This window comes from Pteronotus mesoamericanus, unplaced genomic scaffold (genome assembly GCF_021234165.1).
Source record: "Pteronotus mesoamericanus isolate MK-2021 breed Mesoamerican mustached bat unplaced genomic scaffold, CSHL_Meso_final contig_20, whole genome shotgun sequence".
In the NCBI taxonomy this organism is placed as follows: domain Eukaryota; kingdom Metazoa; phylum Chordata; class Mammalia; order Chiroptera; family Mormoopidae; genus Pteronotus; species Pteronotus mesoamericanus.
In genome coordinates, this window is record NW_026555085.1 from 61,974,078 (window position 1) to 61,996,194 (window position 22,117).

The 22,117-nt window shown below is 37.7% G+C and overlaps 1 protein-coding gene across 2 annotated transcripts in view; it reads right to left on the reverse strand.

Annotated features, from left to right (window-relative positions):
• The window catches only part of PDSS2 (decaprenyl diphosphate synthase subunit 2), a 249,313-nt gene that overhangs the window by 43,177 nt on the left and 184,019 nt on the right, over nt 1-22,117 (reverse strand). For both annotated transcript variants that reach the window (XM_054569790.1, XM_054569788.1), the window contains exons 5-6: nt 12,739-12,912; nt 11,686-11,817 (exon numbers count right to left, since the gene is read on the reverse strand). In XM_054569790.1, the coding sequence (XP_054425765.1) occupies nt 11,686-11,817; nt 12,739-12,912 (306 nt within the window). The remainder of the gene's footprint in view (nt 1-11,685; nt 11,818-12,738; nt 12,913-22,117) is intronic.

Here is a 22,117-nt window from a genome sequence, read left to right on the forward strand (position 1 = left end):
GCTTTGAGTCTATGTGAGTATTTGGTTCCCTACTAACAATTCATCTGACTGTCTTAACCAATATCCATCAGTGATCCTTGTTTGAATAAAAGATTACATTGGTGGCTGTGAAAATAACATTTTAAAGGTGTTTTGCCTTGGCACAGGCAGAAATACTACTGATTCCTCTAAAGAAAACAGGTCTTACTGAAAATAAACTCTGTCCATTTACATTGGTATTAAGAGGTTGAGTTTATATACAAAAAGGAGGTTTGCAAGGGGACAGAGGAAGGAAGGATATATTCATCCTCATTCCAGAATGATTGGGGTATAGTATATAAAAATTTAAGAAGGTCACAAATCAGAAATCTACTATATCTATTAGCCTACCAGTTGAAGTGGCCAGTTGAATTTTGGTATGGTAGAAGAGGCAGGCCTTAATTGTCAGGCTCTCCACTTATAGAGCTGGAAAGGTATTAGAATATATAAAAAACAGGGCAGGTTTCTTCTTTGCTATCTTGACCACTCTTTTTTTTTTTTAAATAAAGATTTTATTTATTTTTAGAGAGAGCCTAAGGGAGGGAGAAAGAAAGGAAGAGAAACATCAATGTGAGAGAGAAACATGGAGCAGTTGCCTCTCCTATATACCCTGACCGGGGACTGACCTTGCAACCCAGGCATGTGCCCTAACCAGGCCAGGTATTGAACCAGCAACCTTTCACTTTGCAGGATGATGCCCAACCAACTGCTCCACATGGGTCACAGCTATCTTGACCATGCTTGCCTGCTAATAAGAAAGCAGAGAAGGCATCTGCAAGGAAGTCAACACCATTCAGACTGGACTGCATGGGTACGGGGTTTTGCCATCTTTTTTACCTGGTAAAGCTAATCTTTGGAAGCAAATGCAAATGTCCATGGATTAACTTTCTCATATTCTCTTCCTTTGATTCTCTGGGAAAAGAGGAAGCAACAGACAGGCACAGGAGGTTGAGGTGCCCGATGAAAAAAAGAGGCGGGGCTTGTATTATCTACATAGGAAATCTCTCCTGTTCAAAAGTCATGTTATCCCTTTGCAAACCATTTTTCTTGCTCTGCTCTCTTAGCATGTGGAAGAGACACAAGATTTAAAATTGCACAGTTTTACCAAAGGAAAACAATCTACCCAGACTGCAGAAAAACCATGAGCAAATAAATCGGTTGACAGTGGAATTGGGTTGTTTCCTCCAGTGACCAACTCCCAAGGTGATGGCCACCAACCTTGACCGTACACGTCAAGCACACCAAGCTAACCCGTTTTTTCCCCTCCACTTTTCTATTTCTCTTAATGGTAAAAATTCTTCTGTTATCCAAGTTCAAATTCCTGGTTTTGGCCTCTCGTGTCCTCTCTCCAGTATATGCCTGCCACCTTTTCCCTAACATATCAATTTTCAGGTCCTATACATTTTCTCTCTGAAATTAGTTTAACTCCTAACCTCCCTACCTTTTCTTCTTGTTGCCAACACTGTAATTGGGACCTTTCTCCTGCACTTACTAACAGGTTCCCCCAAATCTCCTAACTGATTTCCTTCTCTCTTAACAACTCCTTGTTCCTTTCATCTTACATATGGTGCCCAGATACACCTTCCTAAAACACATTTCAGACTTTGAGATTATCTGGCTCAAAAACTTTAAATGTCTGCTCCATGACTTCTGTATCAAGTTCATTTTCCACAGACAAACATCCCAAAGTGTTTATTTAAATTGAGGTAAAATTCATATAACCTAAAATTAATAATTTTAACCATTTTCAAGGATACAACTCAGTGGCATTTAGTACATTCACAAAGTTGTGCAACCATCACCACTCCCTAGTTCCGGACCATTTTTGTCATGCTGTAGCACGTATTGGTACTTCATTCCTTTCTATGGCAGAAGAATATTCAACTGTATGGATATACCATACTTTGTTTATCCATGCATCATGTGATGAACAATAGGTTGTTTCCCTTTTTGGCTATTGTAAATATTGTGGATCTGAACACTCATGTACGTGTTTTTGTTTGAACTGAAGTCTTTACATGTAGTCATTATGTACAATTTTAGATCAATTCTTCATCTGTCCTATACTGCCCCTTATTTTTCAGATTCCATCCAAATGATAACACTTTTTTTTCTTTGAATGCCCTCACACTTGCCCACTGTGTATCCCCTTTTCAGAGCTCCCACTGCCTTGGAAGCCAGCCCCTCATTTCCATCTTTGCTATCAAGATCTTCAGGGACCATCTCGGATAGTCCCTACTTCACAAACCCTTTCTTGACTTTTCCAACTCAGTATGAACCCTCCTTCCTCTGAGCTCCAAATGGCATCAGTTACAGTATACCTTGTATTTGTGTGTTTCTCTTATCCCCTCTTCATGAGGCCATAGACAACATGTAGGAATTTACTGCTAACTATCCTGTTGTGAAGCACTTTGTTTCCTTAAATGCAACAGAAAACCTTAAGAAAAAATTTAATTTAGGTGATTATCTAGAACCATTTCATAGTCTTTCTGGTTTAACCTCCAGACCTTTCAGATGCCCACACTATACACACTCTGTGGTAGAGGATGTCAGTATTATTCCCTTTGAAATAAATCAAAATAACTTAAATAATTAGAAGGAATATCACATGACATTTATGAGGACTCTGATTATGCTTTTTTTCTTTTGTTTACAAATATGCATGTGTTATGTTCATGCACACCAGCCTTGTCTAACAATCTCTGTTTTGCTTTTTGAATAAGAACAGTAGGATATCTAGGGACAAGTGAGTTACAGCTTAGCATTTGTAATATGTAGTTCACTTGAGGTATTTTATGGCTGGTTATGACAGTGTCAGGATGTCACAAGCCTAAGTGACATTTCAGTACTTTCAGAAATAACCAAGAAAATATAATCATAATTCTTATTTCTTCAGGTGACTTATAATGGTAGCAGAAAGCTAGAAGGATCATTAAAAATAAAGCTGCTGACCTGCAATAGCCTCTGGACTCCCTGAGAGAGTCAGAGCTCTGTGGTTCTCCGAAAGATTCTACTTTCTTTTATTAGGAATCAAAATGATAACTGAGTAATGACTTCACCTCCCTAGGGTGAATCGCCCATTCACTATCAGTATTTTTACCAGATCATTATTTTCCAGCAGCTACAAATTTAAATTTAAAATTAAGGTAGGGAGAAATCTGTAGAATTTAGTATGGAGACATTGCTCAACAAATATTTTTTAGCTGCTTCAGGTCTGGCCTGGTGCCCTAAACTGCCTCTTGTGAAAAGGAGTGGGGGGTATGTGTGTATGTGCCTATGGGTGTGCTGGAAGAGGACAATCTAATCTCACGATTTTGGTGGGAAAGAGGGAGTTGGAGAGGAGGTAGCAGGGCTTGATATGAAAAGTTTCAGAGGTGCTCTTCTTTCTGGCTTCACGATGATTTTGAAGGGAAACTAAGGGCATGTCATCTCCTCCTCCCTTCTTTGTCTAGCCATTAATTCTCACTTTCCCCAAGCAGGAAATCAAAAGACTAGATAGGACACAAACCTGTCTGAACAGAGTGGGGAAGTAATTTCATATGTGATAATAAAAAAATCATAGGTGACTTCTATCATTGGGAACAAGACTTTTCTATTTCTCAGTGTCAAAACTAGTCTTAAGCTTCTAATAGAGATAAATATTTTTCTTATGCTGCATCTTTTGCCTAAGAGAACTATTTCTTATATTTTTTTAAGAGCTGAAAGGGATGTCAGAAATAATCTAGTTCAAATGCCATCATTTTATAGAAATATAATTGAAAAAAAATGTGAAAGGATGTGATTAAGGTTATACAGACACAAGCAGAGCCCAAACTAGATTCCAGGTTGTCCTAACCCTGGTCCTCTATGGGCCATTTCTACTACACCAGCTCAGCTCTTTCTATTTAACAAAACAGGGCTGCCATTAAATATAGCTCACCCTTCGAAGACCACAGCACACATACTTTTTGACAAATATTAATTGAGTGACTACTCCAAGTAAGTCACTATGCCAGGTACTGTGGGTAATTCAAAGGTGAATTCACTATTATCCTTAAGGGTCTTGCAATAAAATTCAAAACCTGTGGGAGGAAAGGATTACCAAAATGCACTGGAGGTTAATTTCATGAAAAATTGGAAAAAGAGCACTAGAAAGAACCGATTTCAGGTTTAATAAGGCACCTCCTTAAGATTTAGGATGGAATGTCTCTCTCAAGTGTTATGAAAATCGTGTCTTCTTTCATGACTTTGAATACTTCTTTCCAGCCTCTTCTTGCCTGTAAGGGTTCTTTTAAGAAATCAGCTGATAGTCTTATGGGAACTCCTTTGTAAGTCACTCTCTCCCCTTCTCTTGCTGCTTTTAAGATTCTCTCCTTATTTTTAATCTTTTAATTATGATTACAATAATCATAATGTAATCTAATTATGATGTGTCTTGGTGTGTTCCTTCTTGGGTCCAGTTTCTTTGGGACTCTGAGCTTCCTGGACTTCTATGTCTATTTCATTCACCAGATTGGGGAAATTTTCCTTCATTATTTTTTCAAATATGTTTTCAATTTCTTGTTCTTCCTTTTCTCCTTGTGGTACCCATATGATTCAGATGTTGGAACACTTATAGTTGTCCCAGAGGTTCCTAAGCCTCTCCTAATTTTTCTGAATTCTTGTTTCTTCATTCTGTTCCAGTGGAATGTTTATTTCTTCCTTCTGTTCCAAATTACTGATTTGAGTCCTCGTTTCCTTCCCTTCACTGTTCATTCCCTGCATATTTTCCCATGAAAGACAAGGAACAATATCCAAGATTACTCTATCCAGCAAAGCCATCATTTAGAATGGAAGGGAAGGTTAAGTGCTTCCGAGATAAGGTAAAGTTAAAGGAGTTTATCATCACCAAATCCTTATTAAATGAAATGTTAAAGGGACTTACCAAAGAAAAAGAAGATCAAAAGTGTGAACAGTAAAATGACAACAAACTCACAAATATCAACAACTGAACCTAAAAAAAAAACCAAAAACCAACCAAAAACAAACTAAGCAAACAACTAGAACAGGAACAGAATCACAGAAATGGAGATCACATGGAAGATTATCTGCAGGAAGTGGAAGGGGGAGAATGGAGGAAAAAGTACAGGGAATAAGGAGCATAAATGGTAGGTAGAAAATAGACAGGGAGAGGTTAAGAACAGTATGGGAAGTGGAGAAGCCAAAGAACGTATATGCACAACTCATGGACATGAACTGTGCAGGGGTCGGGGGAATGCTGGAGGGAGGGGTGGTACAGGGCAAAGGGGGATAAAGGGGAGGAAAAAAATGGGACAACTGTAATAGAATGATCAATAAAATGTACTAAAAAGAAGAAAATTATGTCTCCTCACTCATTCACAGAGCAAGATCATTATCTTATAAAGCTTTATATAAACAGGAATAGTATCACTTAGATGATGAAAATAAACTCATTAGGACTCTTTAATCTGAAAAATGTTGCTACATGCACGACAGAAACTAATATTTATTTGCTTCAGATGAATTCATTTTCTTTTCATCAGTGACCCCGTTTATGACTCAGATATGTAGATATAAGGACCTGAAGTCAGTGGCTACACATAGATGATCTGGAAAGGATATCCCTTTGACTTTAAATCAAGTTGGGGATAATGATTTGGAAATATTTCACCAGCTGTTTAGGAAATCCTGGATTCTCATGTTGTCTATGCTTACAACATAGTATGCTTGCAAAGAAACCGAGAGTTAAATATGTCCTTTTTCTGTGAAGCTTCTTTAAAATTGATATCCATGCTGTTCTTATATGTATACGTATACATGCGAATAGTTGGTAGAGAGAGTTTGTAGCTGTAGCTTTTCAACCAAAATGTAAATCTGCAATGTATTCTAATATAACCCAATTAGACTTATTAACACCATCTGTATATGTATTTTCAGTTCAGCTGTCGAAAAACACACAAATACACCTTAGTAATACAATAGTCAATGGTTATGTGATGTTTCATTGTACAATACTTCATTTAATCTTTTCCTATATTGAAATGAAACAATTTTCATTTTCTTCCTTTTAGAATTAGTATTTTGCTACACATTTTAATATGTAGGTCTTTGCACACATCTCTGATATTTTTCTTGGTGTAAATGACTAGAAGCAAAACTACTGCAGTAAAGTATATAAAATTTTAAACTAAAAGTTTTAAAATAAAACCAAATATATGTATATTATTTAAAAACTCAAATATTACAAGACTTCGAACAAAACACCCTAGCACTCTCTAGATTGTCTATTCCATGTCCCACTTTTTAACTATTTCTTCTGCTGTTAATCTTCAAATATTGTTCTTCCTTGATTATTAAATTTTAGATATTATCTGTTGATCCTACCATGAAAGAAATAATTACATTTCTTACCTGACCAAAACACATCCTTTTTTTTCCTAGTCTCCTAGCATTGATTACATTTTTTTGGTTTAAATTATTATTTGGTATTTTCATTTTATACTATATGAATGTTATTTTCTAGGCCATGTAGAGTACTTATTACATTTCCTTTCCTATACATTCAAATTTGTTCACTATAGCTAATAACTGCCTCATTTTATCCTGTATGTTTAGTGTGGCTGTTTTAAAATATGGGTCGCAAATTCTTGGGAAGTCTTCCCATTGACAGATGAGGTTGCAGGCCCTACCCTTGATGTGATAGGAGACCATCGAAATGACTATTTGACTGGAAAGGCTGGTCATAAGACATGATGCAGTATCTTTTGTTGGCTGGAACACTTGTGCTTGGAGTTCTGATCCGGCAACTAAGAAGTCTGACTACTCTGATGCTGCCATGCTGTGAGAAAGCCAACTCAATGGAGGGGCCATGTGTGAGCACTCTGGTTGGTCAGCAGCCTGGTTTTCTTGGAATCTCAATCCAGGTGCCAGGTGTGAGCGCAGCCTCCAAATGATTCCAGGCGCCAGCATTACTGAGTCACTTCCAGCCACTGGGTCTTTCCAGCTGAGGCTCCAGAAATCATGGAGCAGTCATCCCCTCTGTGCACGGTCCAAATTCCTGACCCACAGAATCCATGAACATAATAAGATGATGATTTGAAGCAGCTAAGCTTTCAGGCAATTTGTTTTGCAGTAATGGTGATAGGAACACTCATTTTTCTATGTGCCTATCATTAATTTGTCCCTAAATTCTCAATATGGTCAAGAATATGGGTGATCATCATCAGTACCATTTGTTTTCCCCCTTGGAGATAGTTCTCCTGGAGATCTCTGTCCTCTTGCCCCAACCTAGACTGGAAGTGTAGCCACTTGTCTAGGACTTGCTTGGATGAGAAACAGTATAGCATATTACTTAAGGACGTGGACCCCAGAGAGAGACTGCCTGGGTTTGAATCCTGGCTCTACCATGTGCTAGCTGCGTACAAGGCAGTTAATGTCTCTGTGCCCCAGGTTTCTCATTAGAACAGTTCTTGGCACATGGTAAGGGCTCTGATCGTTGGTAATACTGTTGTAGTTTATTGTTCTTCCCTTCATATTGTCCTAGGAAATCACATTGCCTCATACCTATGTCTGATCTCCTGGTTCCTAAATTCCATTTCTTTCTTTTTCTTGGTTACTCTCTTGCCTTGAAAGAATATTTCACTTGCTCTTTGAAAAAAGATGCTTGGAAGGTAAGTTTTCCGAGACCTTGTTTATCTGTTTTAAATTGCCTTATTTAACATACACTTGACAACATGTCTGGCATAAAATTCTAAGTTGGAAACAATTTTCTCTTGAAATGCTGAAGTAAATTACATTGTCTTGAAATGTTCAGTGTCACTAGTAAGGCTATTCCGATTCTTGATCCTTTGCAGGTAGGCTTTTCTTTTTCTTTCTGTAAGTATTAAGATCTCTTCTTTATCCCCATTGTTTCAAAATTTGATAATGACACGGTTTGGTGAGGGTGTTTTTTTGGTTGTTGTTGTTTTTTTCTACTTAGGAGGGAAGGGGTGGGAGAAGAAGGGGGAGTGAAATATTGATGTGAGAGAGAAATATCGATCAGCTGCGTTCTGTATGTGTCCTGACTGGGGACCAAACCTGCAACCCAGGCATGTGCCTTGACCTGGAATCAAACCAGTGACCTTTCATTTTGTAGGACAGTGCCCAACCAACTGAGCCACGCTGACCAGGGCTTCGTGTGGGTCTTTTAAAATTCATTGTTTAGGGCACCATTTCAATATGGAGACTCAGGTCCTTTAATTCTTAGAATTTTTTTTCTTTTAAAAAATTCTTTGTTAATTTTTTCACCTGCATTTTGGTATTCTCTTTCTGGGATTCATAATAGTTACAGGATCTTTGGAATTGGTCTTATAATTTTCTTATCTTTTCTATTATATTTCATACAAATTCCTGGGATATTTTTCTCATTTATATCTTCCACTCAAAAAAACTGTTTTCATATTTTTACATTTTATAATTCTGATTTATAATTATTGGATTGTCCTTTTTAAAATATTATCATCTGCTCTTATTTCATGGATTTAATATCTTACCTCCCTGAGTATACTGATTATGGTACTTTTGAAAAATGTCTTTTTTTTTTTTTGGTTCTGTCTCTGCTTCTTCTAAGTTCTCTCTTTTTATCAGTTTGCTTTTGACCCATTTTTTTATGGCAGAGGCTCTACCCAAATGCCCAGTGGTCCTCTAGTACCTGTTGTACTGCACTTGGTTCCTTTGAGGCTTGCCAACTGGGGGGCCTCACTGCTGGACAGCTGGTCAAGAATAAGGTCTGTTTACTGGGGGAGCTTCAGCCATCCCCATTTGTAGGTCTTTTTGCCTGAGTTTGACAGTTTCCCCAGAAAGGAATCCTGTTGTTTTCTACCTGGCGAATATGAAGAATTTTAAGATGACTGACAGCATTTTGAGAGCCAATAAGGGAGATGGGGTAGAAGAGCAAAAATCTTATCTTTCTGAATGCAGATTATCACTTGGGATCTCCCTGCCTTAAGTACTGTGGCTGCCTCCACCCTCAGCTGTGCCTGGATCCCCATGTCAGTCTCTGATCAATTCAATGAATCAGAAGCATGAAGCTAAACAAATTCCATGAAGCTTTGGGTAAAAGGACAAGAACTGTTGTACCAGAGTTTCTGGATTAAACAAAATTCCAAAGTTTCCTCTCGTCACCAACAACTGCCTCCTGCCTCCAAAAGTGGGAAATATAGCCACTTTAAGCCCCTTTACCCCTCCCATTTAACATGCTTTTCTCCCCTGCTATGATAATGCCTCAGATCTTTCAGAGTCCAAGTTTGTTTTAAAATATAACCCAATGAGCTGATAGACGGACCTCCTGGAATTCTGCAGCTTGTGCTAGAGTCTACAGATGGGAAATTGCCATGAGTTACAGGGTGGTGCTATTACCAAGCCCAATTTTTGAAAGCCGTTAGGAAAAAAAAGTCATGAGTTAATCAGTATGCACCACAGGCACTAGATTAGTGTTGCAGTATTCTAAAAACTGATATAATAACAAAACACAGTACTGCAGTTTCTAACTTTCTTTAAAGTATATTTTATTGATGATGCTATTACAGTTGTCCCAATTATTTTCCCCTTTGCCCCTCTCCTTCTGGTACCCCATTTCCCACTAGCAATCCCTCCCCCTTAGTTCATGTCCGCAGGTCATGTATGTAAGTTCTCTGGCTTCTCCCTTTCCTATGCTGTTCTTAACTTCCCCCTGTCTATTTTGTTCCCACCAATTTTGCTTCTTAATCCCTGCACCATTATCCCATTCTCCCCTTTTCCCCTTCCAGATGATAATCCTCCAAATGATATCCATATCTATGATTTTGTTCCTCTTCTGATTGTTTGCTTAGCTTTTTCTATTTTTTAGATTCAGTTGTTGATAATTGTGAATTTGTTGTTTTTTTATGGTTTTGATCATCTTTTCATTAAATAAGTCCCTTTAACATTTCATATAATGATTTGGTGATGATGAATCCTTTAGCTTTACCTTGTCCAGGAAGCACTTTATCTGTCCTTCCATTCTAAATGATAGCTTTGCTGGATAGAGTAATTTAGGTTGTAGGTTCTTACTTTTTATCACTTTGAAGTCTTCTTGCCAGTTCCTTCTTGCCTCCAAAGTTTCTTTTGAGATATCTGCTGAGTCTTATGGGAACTCCTTAGTAGGTAACTCTGCTATTCTCTTGCTGCTTCTAAGATTCTCTCTTTATCTTTAACCTTTGGCATTTTAATTATGATGTGTCTTGATGTGTTCCTCTTTGGGTCCAAATTGTTTGGGACTCTCTGTACTTCCTGGACTTGTATGTCTATTTCCTTCACCAAATTAGGGAAGTTTTCTTTCATTATTTTTTCAAATAAGTTTTTAATTTCTTGCTCTTCCTCTTTTCCTTCTGGCATCCCTATGATTTAGAAAGATGTTGGCACATTTGGAGCCAAGGTTTCTCAGCCCATCTTCGTTTTTTTGAATTCTTGTTTCTTCTTTTTGTTCTGGTTAAATGTGTATCTTTTCCTTATGTTACAAATCATTGATTTGATTCCCAGCTTCCTTCCCTTCTCTATTGGTTTCCCATGGTTTATTCTTTATTTCACTTAGTGAGACCTTCATTTCTTCCTCCCCACCGCCCCATACTCAAGGAGTTCTCTGAGCATCCTGATAACCAGTGTTTTGAACTCTGCATCTGATAGATTGGCTATCTCAGTTTTGCTTAGTTATTTTTCTCAGGTTTTGTTCTAGTCTTTCATTTGGGCCATTTTTCTTCATCTCCTCAATTTGGCAGCCTCCCTGTGTTTGTGTTTGTGTGTTAGGTAGAGCTGCTTTTACTCCCTGTCTTAGTAGTGTGGCCTATGTAGAAAAAGAACCTGTAAATTGTGTGAGGCGGAGCCTTAGGTAATTGCCAGGGTGAGGGAACTGCTTCACTGCTTTGTGGCTGTGTGGGGAGGGCTCCAAGGGGACACAAGGCCGCTGCATGGCTTCTGGTGGTTTGCTCCATTTCCAGTCAGTTCACCCCCTTCCTGTGTATGACTGGCGTCCTTGCAGCTGCTGCCCTCACGTTGAATCCCAGAATGGGTGGATGTGCATACATTTTAAGACTGTGCTGGTCCTTTAAGTGGCAAAAATCCGACAGTTTCTTCCACCGCTCCAACCTCTGCTGGCTTTTACAGCCAGAGGTAATGAGGATCTATCTTCCCAGTGCTGGAACTCTGGGCTGTGTGGTTTGGCCTGGGGCTCAGATTGCTTGTTCCAAAGGTGTCCCTCTTGTCTGGTCTGCTGTCACTGCTGCCTTTCCATGCCACACCACCTCTCCACCCATGTCCATGACTCCGCCCCTCCTACCTGTCTGGATGAATGTGTCTTCTTTAAATCCTTGGTTGTTGGACTTCCATACAGCTCGATTTTCTGATGGTTCTGGGTGTTATTAGTTTTGAGATCTGGTTGTAATTATTCCATGGTTGGGGAGGCAAAGTGTGTCTACTTATGCCTCTACCTTGACTGGAAGTTCGCAGTTTCTAACTTTTAACTAACATTTTATCTTTTAAAATATAGGTTATAAAGTAAGACTTTTACCTCTTACATGAATAAGCTCATATATGGCTGATGTATATGGCTGACGTCTTAGATTATCATAACATACAAATTATGCTCTAAAATCAACTAATGCTATTGGTACCTAAAATAGGAGTAATTTCGTTTACCTCTCCAATCTGCTTAATCCACAAATCTCTTCCAAGAAACTCCTGATGTAAGACTACAGGAGCTGAGTTCAGGTTAAAAGTTGTGGAGTCACTGGTCTTTTCTTTAATAAAAGGCTGGAGATCAGAATTTATCTAGAATAGAAGATGTAGTCAAAAGAGTTAAATCAGGAAATGTATATACACTAGTATGTTTAAGTCATATACAGAAAGTACTAGGTAATATAGTGAAAAATGAAGCTTAAGGAATGAAAACAGTTTATATAATTAATAATAATCTTTAAAATTTTTAAAAATCATTTTCCCCTAACACATTCCTTTTTTATTTGGCAGAAGGCTTTATTTTAAATTCAAGATAAGGATTTACAACAAGATTTAATAAATGTAGTTGCTTGAGAAACTAACCTAAGATTTAATATGTAAAAAAAATCATCTGGAGATATTACATATGTATGTATATATTTCCCCCTCTGAGTTACTAAGGTAACACCTAAGGTGTGTGTATACATATACACACACACATACACATACATACATACATATATAATGGAATTTTACAGTTACATATGCAGAGAGGCAATAATACAACAGCTAATCTTGGGATATTTTATATTTTATGATGCCCATTCAAAATAATCAGTTATTAGAATTAAAGCTTTCAATTTCATTCAGTATATTTCCAAATTTTATTAACTTTTCACAATTTGTTTTATATGATGAACTGTAAGGGAACTGTAACAAAAATTAAAATATTCTTTCCCTCTATAAATGGCAACATCACATGTTATTTAATGACTGCAAGAGTTCTTTCAAGAACCCTTTTAGGTGGTAAGAAAAGACAAACATCACAAATACGGTTAAAGTACGCTGTAGTCTTCTATCAAAATTACACAGTATTCACCTATCATACTGTTTATATAACAACCACTGTCTATAGATTTTAAACACGCAATAAACATTTTTTTTGAGACATAAAAGCTTATTAAATGGCCAAAGGTTTCTTATGCATCATTTTAGCTATTTAAATACTGAAAAGGACAAAGGGTGTCCAAATACCTTATGACTCATGGCCATGTGCTTCCCATACTGAAATGCCATATCCTGAACCTCAGCACCATGCTTCGCTAATTCCATTGCAGCTTGGCAGCTCTTTGCTAATAAGGCACCATGGGAGAGAAAAGTCTGCTCCTTCCAAGTCGATATTCCAATGTCATTTGTGATATAATTTTCCTAAAAAACGCGATAAAAGTCAAGAACAAAAAAGGCATCATGAGTAATTTGTTTTTTTGAATAAGAACTAAAATATACACTATTCAAAAACACTTAGGCTATTGTAACAAGACAGGACTAAGAAATGCTGAACCTACCTAAAGAGAACTAAGGGGTCAGAACTGCCATTTTTTAGGGTAAGGGGGGAAATTTTTTTTAAAAAATGCTAAAGCAAATTTTATTTTCGGCTAGGGAATTTGTATTAAAATATATTTATAGAATAAAGCAAAATCAGAAACTTGGATCTCTAACTCCCTGTCTTATCCACAACACGTCTTAAGTGCTAATATTCTAAAATAGAAGAATCTTGTTGTCTTTAACTTAAATGAAAATGTCAAAGGTATAATGAAGGAACTGCATTCTTTTGTAAAAGATTAAATAGAAAAATCAGAGAGGAGGCAACCCATGGAGTTATAATGGAGTATGACTGGATCACTCACCAAACTTTATTCCCACAAGAAGAAAGAAGGTCGTAAGGGAGGATATAACTGTAGTTTATTTAATTTCATCTTTTTTAAATTATGAAAATCATTGTAGTATCTGTATACACACACTGACTATAAACCAGTAATGTCCAATAAAAGTATAATATAAGCCATGTATGCAATTTAAACTTGCTAGGAGATACATTTAAAAAAATGGAAAAAGGCAAAATTAATCTTAGTGCCATATTTTATCTATCCCTGTATGTCCAAATTATTATTTCTACATAAAATCAATGTAAAACTGTGAATGAGATATTTTCTATTTCTTATAGTAAGTTTTCAAAATCTGTGTGTATTTGATACTTACAGCACATCACTAGCACATTTCAGTTACTCAGCAGGTACAGGAGCTAGCAGCTAGCCTATTGGACAGCTCTGCTCTATACAGGGAACTCTCTGAGGACAAGAGTGATGAAGTAAATATAAAAACCAATGCTCATTTTATGGTGTTTCTTTGAAACCTTTAACTATAATCTATTGAAAAGGGTTAATTAACCAAAATACTTTATTTCTTTTTTTCTTTTTAAGTATATTTTATTGATTATGCTATTACAGTTGTCCCAATATTTCCCCCTTTGCCCCCCTCTGCCCAGTACCCCCTTTTCCTCCAGCAACCCCCCACCCTTAGTTCATGTCCATGGATTGTGCACATAACCCATGGCTTCTCCATTTCCTATACTATTCTTAACATCCCCGTCTATTTTGTACCTATCAATTCTGTTTCTTAATCCCTGTACCCTTTTCCCCATTCTCCCCTTCCCCCTCCCTGCTGATAACCCTCCAAATGATCTCCATATCTATGATTCTGTTCCTGTTCTAGTTGTTTGCTTAGTTTATTTTTGTTTTTTAGATTCAGTTGTTGATAGCTGTGAATTTGTTGACTTTTTAATGATCACAGTTTTGATCTTCATCTTTTTCTTAAATAAGACCCTTTAACATTTCCTGTAATAATGGCTTAGTGGTGATAAATTCCTTTAGCTTTACCTGGTCTGGGAAGCACTTTATCTGCCCTCCCATTCAAAATGATAGCTTTGCTGGATAGAGTAATCTAGGTTATGTAACAATCTAGGTTAGAGTAACCTAGAATGTTACTTTACATGGCAAAAGGGACTTTGAAGTTATAATTAAGTTCAGAATTTTGAGATGGGGGGAATTATACCAGACTAACTATGTAGGCTTAATGTACTCAAAAGGACTTAAGAGGGAGGGAGCAAGGTCTGAGTCAGAAAAGGTGAGAAGGAGAGACTGGAAGATGCTATGTTGATGAATTTGAAGGTGAAGGATGGGGTGACAAGCCATGGAATGAAGGTGCAAGGGCAAGGGAATAGGTCCTCCCCGAGAGGGTCTAGAAGGATGTAACACTGCCAACTTGATATGGGGGCTTCTGACCCATGACAAAAATTTCCACTTCCCCAAAGCTTCATTTTTCATGTTGGTGAGGCTGTAAAGAAACAGGCCTCTCAAACATGGCTGGTGGCTGCGGAGGCTGGATAGAAATTTCCCAATATCTATCAAAATTACAAATGTGCTTGCCCTGTGACCCAGCAATCCTACTTCTAAGAGCTATTCCTACATATAAGCCCACACACACGTAGTGAAATAAATACAAGGTTACAGTTTATTGTTCACCCAGCTGCAGGGGTGATCATTTAAGAAACACAATCCAGGACAACTACCTTTATTATCAGCTCATCTCCTAAGAGCTGTGAAGCTCTAAGAGCAATTGCCCTAGAAAATTAAGGCCCCAAGATTAGGTATTCAGATTTAGTGGAAAATGGATCAATTATATTTTCTCTTACTGGAGTTGCATTTTTATTGATGGATGCTAGAGAATGCTTTATGTCAGCTGAAGAAATATTCCAGCCAAAATTGGGAAGTTTATTAACATTCACCAAAATAATTTTTCGTTTCTGTCTGCTGCCCTCCATAGGCCTGAGGAATGGAAACACAGGGTCAGGATTCAGCAGAGGTTCCTGGGTGGCAACTTACAGAGACTTCTACTATACAACACAGTAAATGCTATTAATCTTCTGTGCACTATAGCTAAGATCACCTCCAAACCATACATAGATTGCATCTGCTACAGAACAGTAATAACTAAAATTTACATCATTGAGCAAAGTCCTGTTTGGAAAACACTTCAAAAGATAAAAGTGGGTGATTCGTTTAACCCAAATTAGAGTATTACCAATTATAAATGTTCTTTAGGAAGAATATTAAAATAATTAGACCAGCTGAATATTAATGTTCAAATATATATAATTTGCTTTAAAGATTTAAAAAATTTAAAGTAATAAAATATATACAATTAAAAGTGAGAAACAAAACCCCCACAGCCAGACAGAACCACACTGGCCTTCGTGCTGTTTCTCAGATGCTCCAGGCACGATCCTCCTTGCGGCCTCTGCGCTGGCTACTGTTCCATCTCACACTTTCTTTCCCCAGATGTTTGCGCGATTCGATTTCTCATTGTTTTTAGGCCTGTAATCAAATTTCAATGCCCATCCCTCCCCATCACTTCCTCTCTTTATCCTGTTTAAACATTTTTTTTCCTTGGTACTACGGGACCCCTGATATAGTTATTGCTTAATGGTTTGTTGCTTGCCCCTTCACTAGAATGTTAGCACCATGAAAGCAAGGATTTTGTTTTGCCCTCTGCTGAATTATTGGCACTTAATAGAATGCATTAGGTGTGCAAAAAAACAAAAAACAAAAACAAAAAAACAACAAAAAACTTGCTGAACCTTTATCTTTCTTTTGGTCTCTTTCTCTTTCCCTCCCACCTTCCTCTCTCCTTCTTAAATCTGACATCATACAGAACTGAAATAATTCTCTTTGAATGCCTTCCTCTTGCCCACAGAATCAAGAGGAATTCTACAGCACAGCATTCAAGGCCCTCCTTTTTGATACCGAGAAATGCTCCTCCATCTCCTACTCCACATATCCCCCTTGAGGCCTGCATTTCAGCAACACAGAATAATTTGCAGATTCTTGAAAATACTGTATTTTCACACTTGTGTGAATTAAAAAATATCATTCTTTTCAAAGGGAGTATCATCTTCTCCCGTTCTCTGCCCATTAAATTGAACATATCCTGCTCAAATATCACTTCTTTGAAAAGCATTCTCAAATACTCCTACAAATACTTTCCTTTGTAGACTAACGTTACCTTATCTTTCTACATAGCACTTAATTCTCTCTGAATTGTATGATTTCTAATTTCTCTCGTTCCTTGAGGGCTAGATATGGGTTTTAGGCACCTTTATATTTTTCATTACTTAGGCCATCTTTAATTTTCAACAAAACTTTGCTAAATGAATAGACCGTATTTACCTGTTGCATTTATTAAATAGTTGTGCTCTTTAAAAAATTTTAAAAGTTACAATGGAATAAAAAGGAAGGGATTGCTGAAGCATGCAACCCACAAATGAACCTCAAAAATATTAAGCTGAGTGAAGTGAGCCAGCCACAGAAGACCACACATTGCACACTACATTTATCTGAGTTGCAGGTTAGTGGTTGCCTGGGTTGGGGCTGGAACCTAAAAACAGCCATGAGGGACCTTGTCAGGGTATGTCTGAACTGTTCTAAAACTGATTTATGGTGATGATTATATCACTTAATAAAGCTACTAAAAATCATTAATTGTATGGTTAAAATGGGTTATGATGTCAAATATATCTCAATAAAAGTTGTTCAAAAAGAAAAAAAGGTAATGCGTATAATTTTATATTTCTTGCTCTCAAATGCTTAACACTAAAAAAAAATTTATAGGACTCTCAGTTAACTCTTTGTGGTTTGAATACTACCCTCCTTTATTCATACAACAAACATTTATTTAGGTTCCACTCCGGGTCAGTTTCCTGTCCTCAAGAAGCTCACAGTTCAGGAATGGCATGTTTATATACCTATACCTTTATCTATATGTGGATATAAATATATAGATAAATGAACATAGTTCTGTGGTAGGCAGTTAGACAGACATTAGCAGAGCAAGGATGATGGGCCAGGTACAGAAGGTCATCTGAGCGGAAAGCCCCAGGTGCCTAGCAACAGGCAAAAGTGGGAAAACAGGCATCTCACCCTCCGGGCAACCTTTCCTCTCCTAGTGTATCGCTGGCCATGCTGTTCAGACCCCCTGACCTTTCATATCGTTGGTCATGTGGTTCAGACCCTTCCCTGACTTTTCCTCACCTGGCATGTCACTAGTTGTGCAGTAAATCCCCTTGGAAGAGGAACAAGGGGGCCGAAGAGTGGCCTCATGCGACTCCCAGTCAGGCCATTACACAGCCACTCCCTTAAGCATTAACCCCTAGGGATAACATCTACGCCATAGTAGTGTTTCAGTTCCAAGACCAGAAAAGCAGCAAAACTAGACAAGTGATGCCATGACTGACATCAGGACCAGCTGAGATGACTAATGACCCCTCTACCCCGGTGCCAACCAATCAGTGGAGACCATGACCCTGAAAGGACACACCTGGAAAGCTGAAGAATATTCCACTGAGATCCTCCCCCGGGCCCTTCCCTGAAATCCCCCACCTTTGGAGGGCAGATAAAAGCCTTCAGGAGAAAGGACCCAAAGAGCTGGCTCTGTCTATGGAGAACACCTGCCTCTTTCCCCACCCTCTTTCCTCCAGCCACGTTTTGCTTGCCTTTTTCTCCTAAGCGCCAATGGCCCTTCTTGTGCCTCTAACTTATTTCATGAGACCATTTCTTCTATGGCTCAATTCTTCTACCTCTGTGACTTTTTAAATAAACTTTCTCTTACAGTCTGAGTCTAGGCTCTGAATTCTTCCTTAGCCAAGACTCAAGTATGGAGGTTCTGAACTGATTCCAACTGCCAGTAACATTCCGGTGTCATTTCGCTGCCAACAGTTCTATTTCAGAATAATTCTTGCAGGATATCCAATGATCAAAGATTAGTTTTGTTCATTATATTTTCCTTATTGTGATGAAGACGTTTTATTATTCATCATTTCTACATTTTTAATTATGCAACGCACGTTCACTGGAAAAAAATGAGAAAATCCAGATAACCAAGAAACAATTAATTTATAGTCCCTTGAAATCTACCATAAATTAATCAGGTCATAAATTAGTAATTATGTTCCTAAGTTAATCAGAAATTTTATACTCTGAACATTAAATTATTATTGTGAACTTGGTTACCAATGAAACAGTCCCTCCATTCATATTCCTCAGCTTGCCACGTATATGTTGAGAACATGCTCCAATACAAAGGAAAATACCAAGAAACTGGTTTGATAACTACATTCAAACCAGTATCTTCAGAGAGCAGATATACAGAATTGGTGTGATATGAATGAATGCAGTCAGGGTTAACAAGATTTAGATATATTTACAGCATCAACTTAAATGTGTACAATTTTTACTGAAGATTTATTATATATAAGAGGAAGACACATTCAGTGGATATTTATTTTTGATGGGATTCTCTTTTTTTCAGAAAGGCTTATGTATGCCAACAATTCTATCATATGACTGTCAGAAGTACATTAATGTAAATAAAAGAAATACATGATCTTTTTGCTCAAGTAAAGCTTGTTTAAAAAAACACACAGGAAAATAACTGAAGCTTGCAGGAGAGTGTCTGCATGAGATTATGGCACTGGCGTTTTGCTCACATATAATATGCTGTTCTGCTACTGAGATGCCTAGGTGATATGTACTTTGAGTTGCCTTTTTTTAAAAAAAAAAAAAAGGTTTTTATTTATTTTTAGAGAGAGGGGAAGGGAGGGAAAAAGAGGAGAGAAATATTAATGTGTGGTTGCCTCTTGTGTGCCCCCTACTGGGGACCTGGCCCGCAGCTCAGGCACAAGACCTGACTGGGAATCGAACCAGTCACCCTTTGGTTCACAGGCCGGCACTCAGTTCACTGAGCCACACCAGCCAGGGCTGAGCTGCTTTTTTTCCACAGTAGTAATACATTTGTACATACCTATTCACACGACACCAAAGTATGTTTGTAAAAGTGGCTGCTCAGGATTAAAGGTCTGGTCCATGGTCACAGAAAAAAGGCAAACTAATTGACCCAAAAAGATGTCAAAGTCCCAACTAGAACCTGCCAAGCCAAACTTCTACCTTTCACATTATCAGAAAAGATAAGAGCCTGAAAAACTAAGGAATTAACTATCTGTTGAATTAAAAGTACTTTAGAGGAAGTATGCAAATACTTCCCGTTTTCATGCTTCCTACTACAGATTCATACTCTGAGCCACTATCCTTATAAATACAGCATAAACTTGAGTTTGATAAAAGATGAGGTTTCTTTAATGCCACATTAGACCATTTAAATTTTTTTATTTATTGATTAATATATCAATCAATAAAATTGGGAAAGGGGAGGAGGGAGAGTAAGAGAGGGAGATGAATGACTTGTTGTTTCACTTATTTATGCCCTGACTGGGGATCAAACCCTCAGCCTTGGTATATTGGGATGATGTTCCAACCAACTAAGCTGTCTGGTCAGGGCCAAAATATTAGACCATTTTAAATATTTGCTTTGAGTTGCCCTTTTTCAGCTATTTTGAGAAGCTATAAACGAGAGCCAAAACAGTTTACTAGCCTTATTATTTTTTTGAAGTCAAGCTCAAAAAATTTTCAATAAAGACTCTAAATTTAGGGATAAGAAGGAAGCAAGGGGGAGAATAAAATTTAATATTTCCTGGGAGCTAACTACATAATGATACTTTCACATTCATTATTATGTTAGCTCTCAAAAAATTCAATTACCATTATTCCCACTTAATAGGTAAGGAGATTTAAAGACAGTCTTTTGTCTAAGATTGGACATTAGTAAGTGGCAGAGATGGGTCTCAGATGTATAGCAACTGGATTCTGTTTTGCTTAATATATAATAAAAATAACATGCAAAATATCTTTTATAGTTTAAAGACTAACTTGTATTTAAGAATGACATGTTTCATCTATGTATCAAAAAGCATTTTTAAACCTGTAAATTCAGTATTTAATAATATTCAAGAGGCTAACTGAAGAGATCCAAGAGCCTAGATTACATAAGTAATGAGGTTACACAGAGTAGATAGTATAAATATTTTTTCAGGAATCCTAAGGAAAGGAATAAAAGAATAGTGCATCATCCAATAGAATGAAATAATGTGCTCTGAGTTATAGTCCAATCACATATGAAATAGTAAAATAGGTATCTGGAAACTTTACATCTATGTAAATCAAGGAAAAGAAACTGATACAATTTGATAAATGTACATAACTAAAATCTGGGGTTTTTTTTCATTTAAAAAAATAATCCTCACCCAAGGACATTTTTTCATTGTCTTTTAAAGAGAAAGGAAGGAAGAAAGAAAAACATAGATGTGAGATAGATGCATTGATTGGTTGCCTCTGCATGCGCCGTGACTGGGGGTGGAACTCGCAACCCAGGTATGTGCCCTGATCGGAACTGAACTGCAGTGGTTCAGTTACGGGATGATGCTCCAACAGAGCCACACCAGCCACGGCAGAAGTCTGTTTTTAAAAGTGCGTCTATACACGTAAAAGTTCTTCTAAATATATAAAGCTATTAAAATTTTACTCAACAATTACAGAGAAGGGTTGCCAGGGAATTGAAAAATCAGGAATTCCTTGGTCTACGGCCAGCCAGCATGTCCCCACTAGTCAGTTCTTGCTGAGATGTATGGGAACAACCATGCTGAAGAGGGGTCAGGATGAAGGAGGGAAGACTGTTTTACAGCATAAATTCTTCAGCAGGGGTATCCTTGGGATGGGGAAAGCTTTCAACAGCTAGAGGGCAGCAGATAGTCTTTGGATGGGTTGTACAGTAGTGCAGAAGAGATTGCTAATTCTTTGAGAAGAACAAACTAGACAGCACCAAAGGGAAACTTAGCTTGCTGTGAGATGCCATGTCTGGTGCTTGACATACCATATAAAAGCAGATGCAGTTCAATTGATGTGTGTTTGTGTGTGTATGTGTGTGTGTGTGAACGCACGCGCGTGCGCTTACTACATGCCAGGCATTGTTGATATATCTAGGAGTAACTCCTAACTACTTCTTATAATTAGGCATTAATTAGGCATTACCTCTTGATCTTTAGTAGAAGTTCAGCAGGGGAGAAACACAGTAAATAGTTAGAAAGTAGTCTGGTATGTGAAGAGAAAGCTATACTTACAGTACAGAGAAGGGAGTGAATAATTCTATCAAGAAATGGTTAAAGAAGGTGTCAGTTGTTGGGGAGGGGTTGTTAGCTGTTTGTTTTTGAATCATAAACTGAAATTAGCCAGAAAGATAAGGTAGGGGATGACTTTGGGGCATCCATATTAGTTCCATATTGTTTAAGCACACAGTTGGATAGGTAGGTGTAGAAAGACTAATCAGGTAGTTAAAGCGGTCCAGAGGTTTGGATCTTTAAATTTAGGTACCAGGAAAATGTTTTCAGCAGGAAATAGGATTACATGTGCAATTTAGATGAACTGCTCAAGAGATGGTTTAGACTGGGGATGGGGGAAGCAACTAGAATATCCATTAAGAGGTGAAGTGCTATATTCTAGGTGAGCAGGGATAAGGCACAATAGTGGCTGTTGGGGACTGAGAGAGCAAGAGCTGCTCACAAAGTGAAATAAGAGTTTCCTACTGTGGACACAACAGTCACTAATCCAGGATCCACCCCCCCTCTTTCTCC